At 44.8% G+C, this 21442-nt stretch overlaps 1 protein-coding gene across 3 annotated transcripts in view; it reads right to left on the bottom strand.

Annotated features, from left to right (window-relative positions):
- Window positions 1-20046, bottom strand: part of LOC134355083 (guanine nucleotide exchange factor VAV3) — a 398893-nt gene extending 378847 nt beyond the window's left edge. For all 3 annotated transcript variants that reach the window (XM_063064827.1, XM_063064829.1, XM_063064828.1), the window contains exons 1-2: window positions 19711-20046; window positions 16364-16480 (exon numbers count right to left, since the gene is read on the bottom strand). In XM_063064827.1, the coding sequence (XP_062920897.1) occupies window positions 16364-16480; window positions 19711-19914 (321 nt within the window). In that variant the 5' untranslated portion in view covers window positions 19915-20046. The remainder of the gene's footprint in view (window positions 1-16363; window positions 16481-19710) is intronic.
- Between the last annotated feature and the right edge of the window lie 1396 nt (window positions 20047-21442).

Below are 21442 nucleotides of genomic sequence, written 5' to 3'. Positions count from 1 at the left end.
ATCTTCACTGCTCTATTATTGAGAGTTCCAACAACTCACTGTCCTCTTTGGGAAGAATGTGCCCTGACTTCAGATCTGAACTGTTTGTTCAGAGACTCAGACTCCCAACCAGAGGAAAAACCATCTCCACATTCACCCCTAGGAAATATCTTTTAGTTCACCTGTTAAGGAGTTGGACCTGGAACTGGATGAATTCCATATCATTCAGGTGGCTGAAGGGGTTGACACACGGGACATACAAGGAGGTAGTTCCATGACACTATGATACCTCTAATTCTTCAAAGATCCATAGAATCAAGTTATGGTCTCTTTAATCTCTTCTAAAAGTGTCATACAACACTACAGCACAGAAAGGGGCCCTTCAGCTCATCAAGCCTGTGCTGAGCCATTAAACTACCTAGTCCCATCAACCTGCACTTGGACCTCAGCCCTCCATACCCCTCTCATCCATGTATCTATCCTAATCTCTCTTAAATGTTGAAATTGAATCCCCATCCACCACTTGTGCTGGAAGCTCTTTCCACACTCTTAACACCCTCTGAGTGAAGTTTCCCCGTCACGTTCCCCTTAAACATTTCAACTTTCACCCTTAACCCACGACCTCTAATTGTAGTCTTCACCCAACCTCAATGGAAAAGCCTGCTTGTGTTTACCCTCTCAATATGCCCTCATAATTTTGTATACATCTATCAAATTTCCCTGCAATCATCTACATTCTCAGGAATACAGTCATAAACTATTCAATCTTTCCTTATAACTCAGGTCCCCCGGACCTAACAACATCCTTGTAAGTTTTCCCTGCACTCTTGCAAACTTACTTATATCGTTCCTACAAGTAGGTGACCAAAACGTACATAAGCACATAAGAAATAGGAGCAGGAGTCGGCCATCCGGCCCATCAGGCCTGCCCCACCATTCAATAAGATCATGGCTGATCTGTCCGTAAACACAGCTCCATCTACCTGCCTTTTCTCCATAACCCTTAATTCCTCTACTATGTAAAAACCTATCTGTTTCTTAAATATATTTAGTGAAGAAGCCTCAACTGCTTCCCTGGGCAGAGAATTCCACAGGTTCACCATTCTCTGGGAAAAACAGTTTCTCCTCATCTCCATCCTAAATTTTCTCCCCTGAATCTTGAGGCAATGTCCCCTAGTTCTAGTCTCACCTACCAATGGAAACAACTTTCCTCCTCCTATCTTATCTATCCCTTTCTAAATTTTGTATGTTTCTGTAAGATCCCCTCTCATTCTTCTGAACTCCGAAGAGTATAGTCCCTGGTGGCTCAATCTCTCCTCATAGGTTAACCCCTTCATCCCTGGAATCAACCTGGTGAACCTCCTCTGCATTGCCTCCAAAGCCAGTATATCCTTCCTCAAGTACGGAGACCAGATCTGCACGCAGTACTCCAGGTGCGGCCTCACCAGTACTCTGTATAGTTGCAGCATGACCTCCCTGCTCTTGAATTCAATCCCTTTAGCAATGAAGGCTAACATTCTCTTTGCCTTCTTAATAACCTGTTGTACCTGTAACCCAACTTTATGCAATTCATGAACAAGCACTCCCAAGTCCCTCTGCACAACAGCATGCTGCAACCTTTCACCATTTAAATAATAATCTGCTCTTCTATTATTCCTTCCAAAGTGGATGATCTCGCATTTACGAACATTGTGTTCCATCTGCCAGACCTTGGCCCACTCACTTAACCTATCTCTATCCCTCTGCAGACTCTTCACATCCTCTGTACAATTTGATTTTCCACTCAGTTTAGTGTCATCAGCAAATTTTGCTACACTACACTCAGTTCCCTCTTCCAAATCATCAGTGTAAATGGTAAACAGCTGCGGGCCTAGCACCGACCCCTGCGGCACCCCACTCACCACTGACTGCCAACTGGAGAAACACCCTTTATACCAACTCTCTGCCTTCTATCGGTTAACCAATCCACTATCCATACCAAGACACTTCCTCCGACTCCATGCATCCATATCTTATTTATAAGTCTCTTGTGCGGCACCTTATCAAACGCCTTCTGGACATCCAAGTATACGACATCCACCTGTTCTCCTCTATCCACTGCACTCATTATGACCTCAAAGAACTCCAGTAGGTTTGTCAAACAGGACCTGCCTTTTCTGAATCCTTGCTGTGTCTGTCTAATGGAACCACTCCTTTCTAAATGTTTTGTTATTTCTTTCTTAATGACAACTTCACGCATTTTCCCAACTACAGATGTTAAGCTAACTGGCCTTCACATAATACTCCAAATTTGGCCTTGCTAAAATCTTATACATCCCAACTTCTGTACTCAATACATTGATCTGTAAAGGCTAATGTGCCAAAAGAATTCCTTATGACCCCATCTAGCTGTGATAACACCTTCAAGGAATTATTGACCTGTATTCCCAGATCCCTCCGTTCTACCGCACTCTTCAGTGCCCTACAGCTCACGGTGTAAGAGCTCCCCTGGTTGGTCCTCCCAAAATGCAACACCTTACACTTGTCCGCATTAAATTCATCTGTCATCTTTCAGCCCACTTTTCCTGCTGATCCAGGTCCCACTGCAAGCCTTGCTATCCACTACCCCACCAATCTTGTTATCCACAAATTTGCTGAACCAGTCTACCACATTATAATCTATGTTCCCTCTAAGCCGTGCGCGTGTGTGCACGCACACACGTTTTTCAACCAACTACAAAGGAAATTAATGTGTGCGCAAAAGGCTGGTTACCTAAAATAATGTAGTAATTAATAATTATACTTATTGAAAATAACCTTTTAGCTAGATGTTTCTGTTAACTAGTGAGTCCGTTTTTCAAATACCCCAATGCACGTCACTAATTTACGTCACTTCACCTTTCCTGTTCCGGTTTGTACAGCTGCATCACAGCGGCAGCAGCCATCTTTGGCGGACAGTGTTCATATCGTAATGTTTACAAAGATCGGTTTCAAATCCTCTAGATAGCTGCACTGTGCAAGATTCTGCAAAAGAGTGGCCTGACACCGATTGATTCACTTCATTTTGTGCCAGGCAAAATTAACAAGATAAGAAAGCAGTATTTGGGAGACAATGTTTTGTGGAGTGACAAAGTTAAAGTTTTGCTAAGCCAACAACGTGAAGAAAACATCACAGTAGATACAAGTTCGCTGTTGACTTTTATAAATCATCTTTGTGTTCATTTAGAAGAAAGGTTTCCTGAAGATGAATGGTCAGCTTTTGATTTCCCTGCAATTGTAGATTGTGACTTCACATTTGGTGATGAACAAGTTAATGCCTTATGTCTAAAATATCATGATTTTCTAGCTGAAAATACTGTAAATAGTTAAATGATTTCAAATTTTTCATGCAAGAAAAAATTAAATCCAAACTGATTTCCAACTTTGCTCAAATGGTGGCATTTGTACTTCAAAATGAACAGTTTTGCAACCTTGCGCTGTTGATGGACACTGGGGGAACCTTTCTTGCATCTAGTGCGGACTGTGAGCAAGATTTTAGCCTGAAAAATCAACTCAAAAACAAGCTGAGAAACCGTTTAGGTGAATGTCATTTGGATATGTGAATGAGAATCAAAAGCTATCAATTGGATGGAAGTTCGATTAGTCTAGATAGGGTTTACAAAGAACACGTAAATGCCAAAGACAGGAGAGAGAAAAATAACTGAGTGACTTAAGTATGCATGTTATTTTGTTGTTATTCTGTGCAGTTTTATGCCAAGTATTTTGTAAACCTACATAAACTGCCCCATGTGTGCATTCAGTGTGCACATACTTTTGTCACAGGAAAAAAATTTGCACAACATAAGATTTTTGTGCACACTGACTACTAAAAATTAGAGGGAACATTGATTATAATCCAGATCGTTGATATAGATGTCAAACAACAGGGCCCAGCACCGATCCCTGTGACACATCACAAGTCACAGGCCTCCAGTAAGAGAGGCAACTATCTACCACCACTATCTGTCTTCTCCCACAGAGCAAATGTCCAATCCACTTTACTACCCGATCTTGAATGCCAAGTGACTGAAACTTCTTAACCAATCTCCCATGCAGGACCTGGTCAAAGTCCTTGTTAATGTCCATATAGGCACTATCGACTGCCATGCCTTCATCAAACTTTGTGGTATCTTCATCGAAAAACTCTAAAAGGTTTCTTAGACGTGACTAAACATGCACAAAGCCATGTTGACTATCTTAATCAGTACCTGTCTATCCATATATTTACATATATCTCCAGTCCCTGAGAACACTGTCCGACATTTTTCTCACTACTGATGTCAGGCTTACGGGCCAATAATTTCCTGCTTATTCTTAGAGCCTTTCTTGAACAACATGAGCTAACCTCCAATCTTCTGGCAGCACACCAATAGCTAAGGATGTTTTAAATGTCTTTCCTCGGGCTCCTGCAGTTTCTGCAGTAACCTCCCACAGGATCCCAGGGAACACCTTGTCAGCCCCTGTGGATTTATCCATCCTAATTTTCCACCAGTCAGCAAACACCTCCTCCCCTGTATAGGGTCCATGACCTTGCTGCTGCGGTATTGCTTCACAGGAGATGGGCACAGAATCCATAAATTCTGTGTCCATCCCCTGAGTATCTGCATTAAGGAGGGAGACTGGAAGACTAAATGAGTGATGCAATAACAACAACCTCTTACTCAACATCAGCAAGAGCAAGGAGCTAATTATTGACTTTAAGAGAAGGAAACCAGACCCCAGAGCAGCAGAGGTGGTGAGGGTCAGCAACTTTAAATTCCTCAGCATTATTTTGGAGGACCAGTCCTGGGCCTCTCCAGTTAAATACAATTAAGAAGAAAGCACGGCAGTGCCTCTTTTCCTTAGAAGTTTACAAAGATTCAGCATGACATCTAAAACTTTAAGAAACTTCCAAAGTTGTGTAATGGAGAGTATATTGACAGGCTGCATCACAGCCAGGTATGGAAACACCAATGTCCTTGAATGCAAAATCCTACAAAAAGTAATGCATACGGTCCAGTCCATCAGGAGTATTGGGGATTGGGAAGCTTTTAAATATCAACAGAAGGCAACTAAAAAAGTCATTAAGAAGGTAAAGATGGAATATGAAAGTAAGCTTGCCAATAATATTAAGGAGGATACCAACAGTTTCATCAGATACATAAAGTGTAAGAGAGAGGCATGCGTGGATATCAGACCGCTGAAAAATGATGCTGGAGAGGTACTAATGACAGACGAAGAAATGGTGCACAAACTGAATAAGTAGTTTCCATCATTCTTCACTGTGGATGACAATAGAGGTATGGTGGAAGTTCCTGGTGTCAGGGGTTATGAAGTGTGTGAAGTTACCATTACTAAAGAGAAGGTTCTTGGGAAACTGAAAGGTCTGCAAAGTAGCGTACGTCCCAGGGTTCTGAGAAAGGTAGCTGAAGAAACTGTGGAGGCATTAGTAATGATCCTGCAAGAATCACTAGATTCTGGAATGGCTCCCAAACTTTGGACACCGGAGGATACAGTCTCAGAATAGAAGAGCATCCTTTTTAGAATGTAGATGAGGAGAAATTTCTTTAGCCAGAGAATGGTGAATCTGTGAAATTCTTTGCCACAAACAGCTGTGGAGATCAAGCAGAGGTTGACAGATTCTTGATTGGTCAGGGCATGACAGGGGGATGGTAAGAGTCTGGGGCCGAGAGAAAAAATTGGATCAGCCATGATGAAATGGTGGAACAGACTCGATGGGTCAAATGGCCTAATTCTGCTCCTACATCTTATGGTCTAATGGAATAAAGCCTCCTAACCATAGAACACATCTGCATGAAACACTGTAGAAGGAAAGCAGCATCCCCACCACCCAGGACATGCTGTTTTCTCACTGCTGCCATCTGGAAGAAGGTACAGGAGCCTCAGGGCCTACACCACCAGGTTCAGGAACAGTTATTACCCCTCAACCATCAGGTTCTTCAACCAAAACTCAACTTCACTTGCCCCATCACTGAAATGTTCCCATAGAGTCGCTTTCAAGGACTCCTCATCTCATGTTCTTAATATTTATTGCTTAATTGTTTATTATTATTATCTTTCTTTTCGTGTTTGCGCATTTTGTTGACTTTTGCGTACTGGATGAATGCCCAAGATGGTGCAGTCTTTCATTGATTCTATTCTGGTAATTATTCTATAGATTTATGTGAGTATGCCTGCAAGAAAATTAATCTCAGGATTGTATATAGCGACATACAGTATATGTACTTTGATAATAAATTTGCTTTGGACTTAAAACTTTGAGTAAATACAAATGCAAAATATCCATTTAAAATCTACCCCATCTGTTTTGGCTCCACGCCTAGCTTACCACTCTGATCTTCCAGAGCACTAATTTTATCCATTGCAATCCTTTTGCTATTATTAAATCTGTAGAAGCGCTTAAAAGAAAATTCTCCTTCACCTTGTCTACTAAATCAACCTCATGCCTTCATTAGCCCTCCTGATTTCCTTCTTAATATCTCTTGCATTTCTTATACTCCTCAAATACCTCATTTGTTCCTACATGGCTAAACCTGCTATGCAACTCCTTTTTGTTTCTTAACCACAACCTATGGAGTCACTTTCAATAACTCTTCATCTCATGTTCTCAATATTTACTGTTTATTTATTTTTATCATCATTTCTTTCTTTTTGTTTTGGCATAGCTCATTGTCTTTTGCATACTGGTTGAACACCCAAGTTAGTGCAGTCTTTTGTTGATCATATTATGTTTTTATTATTCTATTATAGATTTATTGAACATGTCAATACACTTACTTCGAACTCCCTAAATTGACTTTGCAGGACCCATGTCATTAGTACCAACATAGTCCATGATCTCTGACTGTTCACCCTCCCACTTAAAGATACTGAGGACTTAATCTGAGATGTCCCTGAACCTGGCATCTGGGAGGCAACAAACCACCTAAGAATCTTGTTCTCATCGACAGAACCCCCTTTCTGTTCCCCTAACCAACAAATCCCCTCTCACTACTACTCACCTCTTCTCTCCCCTTCCCTTCCCTTCTGAGCCACAGAGCCAGACTCAGTGCCAGAGACCTGACCATTGTGACTTTCCTCTGCTAGGTCATCGACTCAACATTATCCAAAGTGGTATACTTGATGTTGAGGGGAACAGCCACAATGTTCCTCCACACTGGCTCCCTATCCCCCTTTCTCCCTCCTGACAGTCACCCATTTACCTATGTCATGCAACTTGGGTGTAACAACCTCCCTGTATGCCCTATCAACCCCTCAACCTTCTGAATAATCCGGAGTTGATACAGTTCCAACTCCAACTCCTTAACAGGGTCTGTTATAAGCTGCAGCTGGATGCACTTCTCGCAGTTGTAATCGTCAGGGACACTGGAGTTCTCACTGCCTTCCCACAACCCACAAGAGCAGCATGCAATTATCCTGCCTGGCATTCCCACTGTTCTAAACGTGCAATAAATAAGCATGAAAGAATAAATAATAATTTAAAAATCTACATATGGCCTACATATCTCCTTGGGGAAGCCTCGATGAGCCAAATCCTCAAGCCCCCACTCACATAATGGCCACTCTGCTTAAACCTGCTTCTTTTTATTGGTCCTTGACAAGTGCCTAACTATGCACAATCCAATGTCTCCTCAGGAATTGTGAGGTGCAAAATGAGCCAACTTCTCCCACTCTCTTCTTTTAAACTCTCATCTCTCTATGTAAATCAATGTCTTGTTGGAACAGTTGCACACAAAATTCTTCATACAACAAAAATCCAGGAATCAACCTGATGAATTATTACAGAACTCTATATACAGGTATGTCTATGGCAAGTACATCTCCTTCAACAAGGAAAGATATGGCCTTAGTGAAGCCCCTTATGATTTAAGTAAGACCTCTTTACTCCTCAACTCAAACTTCCTGTGATAAAGGCCAATATCCTATTTATACAAACATCCACATTCCCATTGAACATTAGCATTACCTCACCTCTCAGTAGTCTGAAGACAGTTTACTAAAGTGGATGATCTCATTGTTTTCCACATTTCATTTTAATTTCCCACCCACTCACTCAGCGTGTCACCCCCCCCCCCCCCGAGGCCCTTCTCTTCCTCTTCTACACTCACAATTTAATATCGTCAGAAACTAGGAAATGTTACATTTGGTCCCTCAGCATAACCACCACAGATTGTAGATAACTGGAGCTGAAAACTAGTCTCTGCCGTACCCACCCAGCTTGTCAATACACTCCATGTTACGACCTTTCATCTATATTTTCCTGAGCTGATTACAATACAGAACAGTACAACACAGGTATAGGCCCTTCAGACCACGATGTTGTGCTGAACTAATTAAATGCTCAATTAAACTAATCCTTTCTACCAACACAATGTCCATAATCCTCCATTCTCTGCACATTCCAATGCCTTCTAATACAGACAATATCCTAGTGAACCCTTTCTGCACTCTCTCCAAAGCCTCCACATCCTTCCCATAATGGATCATCAGAACTGTATACAATACTCCAGATGAGGCCAAACTAGAGTTTTATAAAGCTGCAACACAACCTCCTGACTTTTGAACTCCTCATCGAATAAAGGCGAACCAGCTGTAATCTTCTTTACCATCCTATCAACCTGTGTAGCCACCTTCAGGACAATATGGACTTGGGCCACAAGATCTCTCTGTTCATCAACACCGTTAAGGAATCTGCCATTGACTGTGTCCTATCCCCTTATATTTGATCTCCAAAGTACAACATTTGGCTGGATTAAACTCCATATGCCATTTTTCCACCACTATCTACAGCTTAACTACATCCTTTGACAGTCTTCTATACTATCCAGAATACCATCCTGGAGGAGGAGAAGATGGCAACGTGACGCAGCTCGCGCGGCCTCTCCGATGAATGATATCTGTAATCTGTCAAATAAGGGACCGTGCACAATCCTGATTTGATGGAGACAGACGTGAGAGTATAGAGGAACATCTGGAGAAACTTCTGAAATGCCGCTGCTACTGTGTGGTAACCGGAATCTTCGGAGCTGAAGGCCCCAAATCCTCAGCTTTGCTTGTTTCAGCAGCTGGGGCAAGGTCAAAGGCGCTCAGCAGAGGATGGCACTCGGGAGGCTGTATCGGAGGGGCTGGTCAGAGGCTCGAAGTTTTTGGATGGACGGACTCAGTGTCGGCTGTGGTCTGGTGCTTCCAATGCATCGGCAAGTTGTCGGTGCCTGGAGGTTTATGGCAGGGAGTTTCTCCCTTTTGCTGCCTGCTATCGGGGACTTGGGAGTCGATCAGGACTTGAGACTTTTTTTGTTTTATGGTGCCCATGGTCTGTTCTTTATCAAATTATGGTATTCATTTGCACTGCTGTAACTATATGTTATAATTATGTGGTTCTGTCAGTGTTAGCCTTTGGTTTGTCCTGTTTTTCTGTGATATCACTCTGGAGGAACATTGTATCATTTCTTAATGCATGTATGCATTTCTAAATGACAATAAAAGAGGACTGAGTGTTCTCATAATCTAATCTAATCTTCATATCATTTTACTAACATAGTAACCCACCCATTTAATTTTACATCCAGTTCCACAGAAGAATTGTGGTGGGCCATTCAGCTATCAAGTCCATGCCAATTTACAGACAGCAATCCCATCCTGTAACCAATAATCACGTAACCAGCTTTCCTCACATTCCCATCAGCTCCCCCAGAGTTATCCACCACCACATGCTGGGGATTGTTACTGCATCCAATTAATCCACTGTCCCGTCTCGCTACCCTTCCCAACCTGGTCCATTTGCCAATTACCACCACTTGACCTGCCCCCCCTCCCATCCCAATGCCTACCTCACTCCATCATCTTTCCCTTGTCTGGTAAGTATCACTCACCAACCTCTATCCCCAAAAATTTCCCCTTCCCAACCCTTACATGATTCCATCTGCTCCTCATTCCCCACTTCCCTGGTTCCTGGTTCAATCTATTGCCTTTTGTCTCACCCCTCCCTCTTAATTCCATATACTGGCCATCTTCCCTTGACACCCAGGTTGAGAACTGAATCTCCATAGCTGTTCACCCTGTGAGTAGGGGTTAGCCTGTCTCCATTGTTTCTGCGACGTTGAGGGAGAGGTTGTTTTCTTGACACCACTGTGTCAGGGTGATGACTTCTCTGTAGGCTGCCTCATTATTTGAGATTAGGCCAATCAGTGTAATGTTGTCAGCAAATTTAATTAGCAGATTGGAGCTGTGGGTAGCAACACAGTCATGGGTATACAGAGAGTAAAGGAGGAGACTAAGTACACAGCCCTATGGGGCACCTGTGTTGAGGGTCAGAGGGGCAGAGGTGAGGGAGCCCATCTGGCGGTGATCTGACAGGAAGTCCAGGATCCAGCAACACAAGGTAGGGTGAAGGCCGAGGTCTTGTTGAATCTCTTGTCAAGATTCAATGTTGCAAAGCAATAAAACATAATAACTTCCAAGGGGGTGAATACTTTTTATAGGCACTGTATATGTACTTTGATAATAAATTTATTTTGAACTGTCTCCAAATTAATTGTCCTTTTATTTATTCTAGAGACATTTGTAATCTCTTCTGCATTCTCCTTCCCTTTTACTTTATCCTCACTTTTTCAAACTGTTCAACCGTTGAACCAACTATTTGGTTTAAAGGCACAGTTTGATGCATCACACTGACTGCAATTTTGCCCTATCAACTGCTATGTCTAACCTGCCTGCATAGATATTGGTCCCCCTCAAGTACAGGTGTAATTGTAGTTTGTACTTTCCCCAGAAGTGTTCCCAATGATCCAGAAATCTGAACCCCTGCTTCCTGCATCAAATCATCAGTGACACATTCATCTGCCAAATCATTCATTCTTACCCTTCACTGGCTCATGGCATAGGCAGCAATCCAGAGATTATGGCCTTTGAGATCCTGCTTTTCAGCATGCTACTCAACTCCAATATTCTCTCTTCAGAACCTTATTCGTTTTCCTAGCGATGTTGTTGGTACCAACATCCAGCTGTACACTCTCCCACTTAGAATCCTGTGGGCCCAATGTGAGATAATCCCTGACCATGGCACCTTGGAAGGAATATGCCACCTGGGTCTCCTTCACATCGACAGAATTCCCTGTCTTATCCCCTATCCCCACTACATTCCTCTTCTCCCCAGAGTCAGTGCCAGAGACCTTCCTTGGAGTGTCTGACTGAGAGGTGATCACATAGAAGTGTAGAAAATCATGGAGTATGGACAGCAGCAAGTGGCCAGTCATCTCCCCCCCACCCCACCTCGAGCTGGGGAATCAAGGACTAGTAGGCAGACATTTACGGTGAGAGGAGAAAGATTTAAGAGGAACTTGAGGGGAAACTTATGTTTACACAGAAGGTGGTATCTACAGTATGTGGAATCAGCTACCAGATGAAGTGACTGAGAAAGGACAAAGAAAACTTTTAAAATGCAATTGGACAGGCACATGAGTAGGATGTGGACTAAATGCAGGTAAATGGGACTAGCCTTAATGGGGTATTTGGTTGGCATAGACTAGCTAGATCAAAAGGCATGCTTCCATACACCAATGGGAACAGATTTAGTGCCTGTGAAAATAGCGAACTTGTTCAGTTTGTTTCTCACTTCTCTCTGAGTTAGGAGTCTGTGGGTTTAGCTCTCACTCTAGAAACCACATTAGAAGTTCAGCTTGAACGTTCAGTGTAACAGCGAGGGGTTACTACATTATTACAGGGGGCTCCTAAGATTGTTATAGCCAGGCGTGTAGTGGGGATAACTCCCACTACCTAGTAAATACTCCCAAAGGCATGTGCCTTGATAGCCTCTGACAACCAAGTCCAGCTCCTGGCTTTCACATGTGGTTTAGCTACTAAACCCGGCAGAACCGTTTCTACTGACAGGAGAAGGGGCAAGGGTGGATTCCTGCCACCTTAAAACCAGTTGCTTCGATATCTGGGGTTCATCAGCAGTGGTGGGCAGCTCATCCAGGAGAATGCAAACTCTGATCTTAAACCTCTGCTGCCTGGTGGCCATACCCACTCATGGGGAAGGCTTTGGAAGTAAACCCCGAGGGAAAAATCCAGAGCTGGAGTCTCCAAGGCAGTCCTATGCTGAGTTCAACGCTGACTGGCAACTCCTGCGACATTGCTGATACCAAAATGCATCATTTGCCTTTCATTTGGGTTCATCATCTGTGTAGAGAGGAGGGACTTGCTACATGGGCAACAGCTTGCTCTCCATATTGTACGGCCCTGGAGTGCGTATCTAGACAGCTAAGACACAACATGCATGGTTGGCCCTGACCGATGGAGGCCTATTACAGGGGGTACATTTCATAAGATATCACACTGAGGACCAGGTCTATGCAGTTGCAACAATGGGGTACTAGTGATCATTTTTAGTTACTTCAGCCCACTGAGCCTGTGCTAACCAACAAATACAAGTTACCATAATCTTAAACACGAGGAAATCTGCAGATGCTGGAAATTCAAGCAACACACACAAAATGCTGGTGGAATGCAGCAGGCCAGGCAGCATCTATAGGAAGAAGTACAGTCGACGTTTCGGGTCGAGACCCTTCATCAGGACTAACTGAAAGAAGAGCTAGTAACAGATTTGAAAGTGGGAGGGGGAGGGGGAGATCTGAAATGATAGGAGAAGACAGGAGCGGGAGGGATGGAGCCAAGAGCTGGACAGTTGATTGGCGCGGGAGGGATGGAGCCAAGAGCTGGACAGTTGATTGGCAAAAGGGATACAAGGCTGGAGAAGGGAAAAGATCATGGGACAGGAGGCCTAGGGAGAAAGAAAGGGGGAGGGGAGCCCGGAGGAAGATGGAGAGCAGGCAAGAAGTTACAGTGAGAGGGACAGAGGGAGAACAGGATCCCACCACCAAGCGCATCTTTCCCTCCCCCCGCCTTTCTGCTTTCCGCAGGGATGGCTCCCTACATGACTCCCTTGTCCATTCGTCTCCCCCAGCCCTTCCCACCGATCTCCCTCCTGGCACTTATCCTTGTAAGCGGAACAAGTGCTACACATGCCCTTACATTTCCTCCCTTACCACCATTCAGGGCCCCAGACAGTCCTTCCAGGTGAGGCAACACTTCACCTGTGAGTCGGCTGGTGTGATATACTGTGTCCGGTGCTCCTGATGCGGCCTTCTATATATTGGCGAGACCCGACATAGACTGGGAGACCATTTCGCTGAACACTTATGCTCTGTCCGCCAGAGAAAGCAGGATCTCCCAGTGGCCACACATTTTGCCAATCACCTGTCCAGCTCTTGGCTCCATCCCTCCCCCTCCTGTCTTCTCCTAACATTTCGGATCTCCCCTCCCCCTCCCACTTTCAAATCTCTTACCATCTCTTCTTTCAGTTAGTCCTGATGAAGGGTCTCGACCCAAAACGTCGACTGTACCTCTTCCTAGAGATGCTGCCTGGCCTGCTGCATTCCTTACCATAATCTTACACTGATCTGATTTCATTCCCATCAACTCCCCCAAGGTTCCACCTCTCACCCACACACTGGGGACAATTTACAGTGGACAATTAGCCCACTGACTCACATGGTTTTGGAATCTGGAAGGAAACAGAGCATCCAAGTAAAACAAGTGGTCACAGGGGGAATGTACAAACTCCATACAGGCAGTGCTGGAGGTCAAAGCAGAACTTGATTCATGGAGATATGAGATAGCAGGAAATCAACTCATCCACTTGTGCCACTGTGGGAGATTGGTCTGTGTCTCAAGCTGCTTTACACAATATTCCAACTGCATAGAGACCACATGGGATCCAGGGGAAACAGCCAACTGGATATAAAGTTAGCTTGGTAGAGGAAGGCAGAGGGAAGTAGTACAAAGGTTTAAAGGTTCATTTATTATCAAAGTGTACAATTCTGATATTCTTCTCCAGATGGAGGGTTGTTTTCAGGCTGGGGAACTGTGACAAGTGGTGTGCAGCAAGGACTAGTACTGGGCCCTCTGTCGCTGGACACTTACAGTATGTTAATGCTTTGGATGACAATATTGGTTGGTGACTCCACATAACACCAAAACTAGTTGTGTAGTAGACAGTGAAGACTGTTGGCTAAATTTGAGAGATAATTTAGACCAAGGGTTCCCTACATGGGGTCAGTTAATGGTAGGGGTCCATGCATAAAAAAGGTTGGGAACTCCACAGATACCACCTGACCTGCAGAGTGCTTCCAGTATCTGCTCATATTTACAGCAGTGTCTGTGGAAGCAGGGAGTGACAGCTGCTAAAGAAAGAGGAACAGAGCCATTATGCAGCTTCTTTCACAACTGGAGGAAATGTATGCTGGAGTTCCCCCAGAGGAGTTCCTGGGTCTTTGCCTTTCCATTTGCCAATGCCTTGGGTGCAATGACCAGAATATTCAAATCTGCAGACAATCCAGCTCTTGGGAGTGCTTGTTAACTGTGAAAAGTACAGTAATGGACCAAAAGGCAGACAGGAAAAAAAGAGATACAGACAGGCTAGGAGACAGGACCAAGGAGATAGACATGCTAGAAGACAGAATCAAGGAGAAATGGATAGACTAGGAGGCAGGATCAATGAGACATAGACAGGCTAGGAAACAGGACCAAGAAGATATGGACAGTCTGTGTGATAGGACCAAAGAGCAATAGGCAGGCTAAGAGACAGGACCAAGGAGATATAGACAAACTAGGAGATGGCAACAATGAGATATACATAGTCTAGCAGACAGGACCAAGGAGATATAGACAGGCTTGGAGACAGGACCAAGGAGATATAGACAGGCTTGGAGACAGGACCAAGGAGATATAGACAGGCTTGGGGACAGGACCAAGGAAGTATAGACAGGGTTGGGGACAGGATGAAGGAGATACAGACAGACTAGAAGACAGGCAGAGAAGTAGCAGATGAAGTTTAATGCTGAGAACCATGAAGCATTAAATAATGAGAAGTAGAGGGTACCGTTCTAAAAGGGGGAAAGAAGTCACAGAGGGCATTGTAGAGGAGCAGGTAAAGCCCCTACCTTTCAGCTCAGAGATTCAGGTTCAGTACCGACCTCTGCTACTGTGCATGTTCTCCCTATAACTGCAGTTATCCCCCCGGTGCTCCTGCTCCTTCCCACATCCTAAAGGCTGTGGATTTGTCAGTTAATTATCCTGGTGAAAATGAGGGGTACAATCTGGGAAAGTTGGAAAATAAAAATTTTGGGGTAGAAACCAGGTTGTTCATAGTCCACATGGACTCAGTGGCCCAGGGGTCACTTTCTATGCTATATGACTCTATATGGTTGAGAAAGTGGTTAAAAAGGCACTTCGGAATTGTGGGCTCTATGCATAGAGGCAGAATAGCTGGCAAATAAGAATAACTTGGATGGGACATGTTGGTCAGCATGGACCAGAAGGGCCTGTTTCTCTGCTGTTTTACTATGATAACCAGATCAAGGAAGTCATGATGGAAAGTGTTTTAGCCACATCAGGGGGTTTGTGTCTCGAGACCATAAGACATAGAAGCAGAATTAGGCCATTTGGCCATCGAGTTTGTCCCACCATTTCATCATGACTGATCCATTTTCCCTCTCAGCTCAAATCTTCTGCCTTTCTCCTTTATCCTTCATGCCTGACTAATCAAGAATCCCTCAATCTCTGTCTTAAATATACATAGGCCTCCACAGCTGCTTGTGGCAAAGAACTCCAAAGATTCACCTCTCTCTGGCTAAAGAATTTCCTCCTCATCTCCATCTAAAAGAACTCCCATCTATTCTGAGGCTGTGTCCTCTTATCTTAGACTCTTCCACCATAGAAAATATCCTCTCTATATCCAGTCTGTCAAGGCCTTTCACCATTCGATAGGTTTCAATGAGGTTGCTCTCCATTCTTCTGAATTCCAGTGAATACTGGCCAGAGCCATCAAACACTCTTGATACGACAAGCCGTTCAATCCTGGAATCATTTTCGTGAACCTCTTTGAACCCTCTCCAGTTTCAGCACATCCTTTCTAAGATAAGGGGCCCAAACCTGCTCACAATGCCTCACCAGTGCCTTATAAAGTTTCAACATCACTTCCTTATGGACACCACACTTTGGTAAAGATGTGAAGACTTTGGAAATGGTTCCTCCTGAGACTTTAGTTTTGTGGACAGAGAGGTGGGCAGGGAAGAGGAAGTGTGGCAGTTCAGCAACTTTCAGATTGAATCATGGGGAAGACTTGATGGGCCAAGTGCACTACATCTATTTCCTTGTGTACTTACATCCTTGAATAATTCCTTGATACAACTGCCATTTTCCAAATCAGCATTCTAAAGCCTTTTGTCTGTCATTATGCTTGGTACCATGCAATCTCCCAACCATGAGATAAGGCTTTCTGACTGGATTAAAGACATCTCCCTACCTTTGCAAAGTCACGGACATCAAAAAGATCGAAAGCATCAAACAGATCGTTCCTTCGCATGCCAAATGTGTCACAGCAGGTAGACAGGAAGGTCCGAATATTCTTCAGACACAGGAACTGAAGGGGAAAGGTTAACACATTAATTGTGACAGTGCAGGAAATTCAAGACAACTGGACAAACATCTGCAGTCTACTCACCCAAAGTAAAACAATTACCTCAAAGAAATAAATTAAGACCATTCCTTAGACAAAGTTTAACAGAGCCCTACAATATGGTAACTGGCCTGTCTCCTTGCCAACCATCAATAACCCATTTACACTCATCCCATTTTATTCTCCCTATATTCCCATCAACTCCCCCCCAACTTTCTACCCCTAACCCACATATTGGGGGTAATCTACAGCAGCTATTTAACCCACAGACCAACACATCTTCAGAAGGATCAGTTGTGCAAGTTGGGGCTGTTAGCTTTGTTGTTCCTTTGAGGTTAAAAGAATTGAATTTGATGTGCCCAGAGAGAGTAAATATGAAGAATCTGTTTCCCTCGGCAGAGGCTTCTCACTTAAGTGTCTAACAATAATCAGCCAGCACTGATGGATTGCTGTCGCTCTGATACCGTTTCTCCATGACTGCAATACCCTGGTGAAACCTTTCAGCATGCTCGTCACTGACACTGTCAACATTTGCCGGGAAGAGGTCTAAGTGAAAATGTAACAAATGAATCTTTAGTGACGTGCACGTCATGGTTTTGTACGCTTGAAGTATGCTGTCAATCAGCTGCATATAGTTTGGTGCTCTGTGGTTGCCAAGAAAATTTTCAACACCATCTTGACAAGCCTTCCATGCAATTTTCTCCGGTCCCACTAGAAGTTCTTCAAATTGCCTATTATTGATGACCTGTTTGATTTGTGGACCAACAAAAATGCCTTCCTTAATCTTGACATCAGTTATTCTGGGAAATATCTGTCTCAAATATCTAAACATAGACCAGCTATAGACCGGTTAGCCTGACCTCAGTGACTGGGAAGATGTTGAAGTCAATTGTTAAGGATGAGGTTATGGAGTACTTGGTGACACAGGACAAGATAGGACAAAGTTAGCATGGTTTCCTTAAGGGAAAATCCTGCCTGATGAACCTGTTGGAATTCTTTGAGGAGATTACATGTAGGATAGATAAAGGGGATGCAGTGGATGTTGTATATTTGGATTTGTATAAACTTGGATGTCGTATATCCCACTTTTTCTGGTGGACGGAGCGTAGGTGCTTGGTGAAGCAGTCTCCCAATCTATGTCGTATCTCGTACTCTTCTCCACTGATGCAGCACAGGTCTCATAGCTGAAGGTAGATTAGGCTATTCAATGGATTCCTTGTTTTTAGCAGAGAAACCAGACACATTGGTCAGATAGAAGTAGCAGTCTGTGACATGATCCTTCCACTCTAGACATATCATCGGGATAGCAAACAGCACAGACTGCCAAGTACCTCTGAGCCAGGCTCAGAGATTGACAGCACATGTTGCGCAACAAATGTGAAGATCCCAGGGTTGCCAAATTTACACCCAAAGTAGAGCAAATAGGCTTTCTTAATAAGAGAAGCCATGCTCCTTCTTTGAGATTTAAGGGAGCACACATCACAACCCACTAACCAAAGAAGCATATTGATGGAACACAGCTCCATCTAAGTGTGGGGGGTTGTGGCTTATTCTGTCGAAAGTCGCTTTGGCACAATTGGTTAGTTTCGAAACTGCAAGTGTTTTTTTTCCCATTGGTTAGCTGCCTGGTGTCCAGTTTTAACTAATCTGGGTATAAAATAGCATGTAGAATGGGCTTGTTCTCTCTTCCTTTGTTTAAGGCAAGCGGTGCACATAACCATTGGGCAGATATGCTCTGTGTGTGCTTTTAACTGAATACATTTATTGAATATTCAGCTTTGTAGTTTCTGTAACTTAGGGAACATAAATGTAAATGTTTAGTAGTTTTTTTCGTTGTGAGTAAATATATTTACTCACAGTCAGTATTTTCTGTCTCACTTACCAAATCCTCAAAAGTTACACTAAGGGAGCACTGTATCAACTGAGGGAGCAGCCCACCGTCTGAGGGAGAATACTGAGGGAACACCACACTGTCCAAGGGAATACTACATCAACTGTGGGAGCGGCCCACCATCCGAGGGAGCGTACTGATTATTTTTTACAAAAATACATTTATCGCAACTTCTTCATTCTACAATAACAGCACGAGGCACAATAACAATGACTAACACAGACTAAATTAAAACATTTCTAACCTGATCTAGGATAGCATTGACCCCATGCGGCACCTTACAGTCCCTGAACACCTCCATGACACCAGTGGAGACTGTGTGTTCTATCTCCAGGTGACCATTACCTTCAGATATACCCCTTGAGCATTGCAGGCAGTCAGCTCAGGCAGAACCCTCCACTGCCTGCCTGCAGAATCCAGACAGCTATTGTGGCCTGCCTGGGAACAACCTTACTAAGACATCCTCTTTTCTCGTCCCTTCCCCCATACCAGCTGATCAAATCTGAAGAGGGTAAGGGAATGCCCCACCATCTGAGGTAGCTGAAGGAGCACACCACCATACAGGTCATTACACTCAGGGACTTGGGTATATATTTTCATGACTGTGTGTTTGTTCGCTATTCTAAGTATACGTGCTACGTGTTGTGGATGACTGTTAGCACTGTGCTTTGCAACTTGGCCCCAGAGGAACACTGCTTCGTTTGGCTACTGCTGAGTGACATCTGAACTTGAACTTAAAGAGGCGCTGCACTGCCCAAGGGGACGTGCTGAGAGGGCACAGCATGGTTCAAAGGAGCAGCCACCAGCCAAGGGAGCGCCCTACCCTCTAAGGGAACATGTTGACAGTGACCCAATGCCTGTGGGCGCACTCCATTGTCTATGGTAATGTACTGAGGGAGCATCCCACAATCCGAGGAAATGTGCGAAGGAAGTGAACCACCACGGGAGGGACAGCGTTAAAGGTGATAGAGTTACACAACTTGGAATTAGGCCCTTCGGCCCTACTTATCCACTCTGACAAAGATGCCTTACGGAGCTTGTGCCTTGCCCACATTTGGCCCATATCCCTCTAAACCTTTCCTATTCACGAGTGTCTTTTGTTAATGTACCTGCCTCAGCCACTTTCTCTGGCAGTTCGTTCCCTATACCCACCACCCTCTGTGTGAAAATCAGGACCTGAGGTCCCCCTTTAAGACCTTCCCCTCTAGCCTTAAACCTGTGACCTCTAATTTTAGACTCCTGTACTTCTGGATGTACGTGCAGAGGGAGCGCCCTGTGTCATGAGAAGGGTTTGGCTCCTTACCTGAGACATGTGTGGCCGCTGGCTGATGTGCTTGGTGCTGATGCAGCCGGACCTTAGCACCCCGAGCAGTCGGCACAACAGCACTCCGTCCCGCAGACTCTGCGCTAACTCGAACAACCGCGCCTCCGGGCCATTCAGCCGGTGTCCGGGGGGCAAAACTCCACAGGCAGCCAGCCAGAGCGTACACTGCCGCCAAAGCTCCATCCCGCCGCCGGAGCTAGTCTGCTTCTCCCCGCTCAGCCTCTCCCCATCCGCCGCCGCCGGTCCTTCTCTCCTCCTCCCCTCCCTCCTTCCTCTCCTCTCTCTTTTCTGCCCTACCCTGCCTCTTTTTCTCTCCCTTTCCTCCTCCCTCCCTCACCAGCCGTTCCTCCTTTACGCCTCTTTCCTCACGCTTCTCCTTTCTCGGTCTTTCACTCTATTCCCTTTCCTCCCACTTTAGCTCCCTCAACCCCTCCCTTTCTCTCTCTGTCTCTCTCTTCCGCCCCCACTTTCTCTGTACTCAGCCGAACCGCCGAGTTATTTTCAGAGCCGGAGCCCTTTTTCCGTCCGCTACTTTGGCCTCTCCAGAGCGCGCCCGAGACGAAGGCGTGCACCATCGAGAACGCGCGCTATGGGGAGGCCCTCGAGGTCGCGTGGACGCGGACAACAGGAGGCAGCGCCGCTCGGCCCATCCTAAGCATAGCGACCCCCTCCGCTGTCCTTACGGGATTAACCCTTTGCCCTGTGGCCGGGTGACCCCGCGGCTGCTTCACTGGCCGAGAGACCAGGTTGGTGCCGAGCTCCGGCACTCTTTGCTCTGCAGCGCCTGGATTTCACGCGGGTGTCTACATTTCCTCCCATATCCCAAAGGATAAGTGGGACCTCTTCTGGGGCAGGTGGGACCTGTACAAGAGAAACGGGTTACACTTGAACTACAGGGGGACCAATATCCTTTCAGGGAGGTTTGTTAGTGCTATTGGGGAGGCTTTAAACTGGATTTGCAGGGGGATGGGAACCAGAGTGCCAGAGCTGACAGTGTGGCTGGGGTGAAAATAAATGATGTTAAAAGTTCAAGCAAATCCGCTAATAGAAAGGTTGTGAGTGGTGGTAAAAATCTTCTGAGGTGTATGTATTTCAATGCTAGGAGTATTGCGGGGAAGGCGGATGAGTTGAGGGCGTGGATTGACGCGTGGAATTATGACGTTGTAGCAATTAATGAAACTTGGCTACAGGAGGGGCAGAACTGGCAGCTTAATATTCCAGGGTTCCGATGTTTCAGATGTGATCGAGACAGAGGAATGAAAGGTGGGGGAGTAGCATTGCTTGTTAGGGAACATATTACAGCAGTGCTCAGGCCGGACAGACTAGAGGGCTTGTGTACTGAGTCCTTATGGGTGGAGCTGAGAAACAGGAAAGGTACGGCCGCATTAGTGGGATTGTATTACAGACCATCCAATAGTCATCGAGAATTGGAAGAGCAAATCTGCAGAGAGATAGCAGGCAACTGCAGGAAATATAAAGTTGTGGTGGTAGGGGATTTTAATTTTCCATACATTGATTGGGTCTCCCATACTGTTAGGGGTCTAGATGGTTTAGAGTTTGTAAAATGTGTTCGGGAAGGTTTTCTAAATCAGTATATAGAGGGACCAACTAGAGGGATGCAATATTGGATCTCCTGTTAGGAAACGAATTAGGGTAAGTGATGGAAGTCTGTGTAGGGGAGCACTTTGGTTCCAGTGATCATAACATCATT

This window comes from Mobula hypostoma, chromosome 12 (genome assembly GCF_963921235.1).
Source record: "Mobula hypostoma chromosome 12, sMobHyp1.1, whole genome shotgun sequence".
In the NCBI taxonomy this organism is placed as follows: domain Eukaryota; kingdom Metazoa; phylum Chordata; class Chondrichthyes; order Myliobatiformes; family Myliobatidae; genus Mobula; species Mobula hypostoma.
The sequence above is the reverse complement of the archived record's forward strand: the minus strand, read 5'-3'. Positions and strand labels throughout refer to the sequence as shown.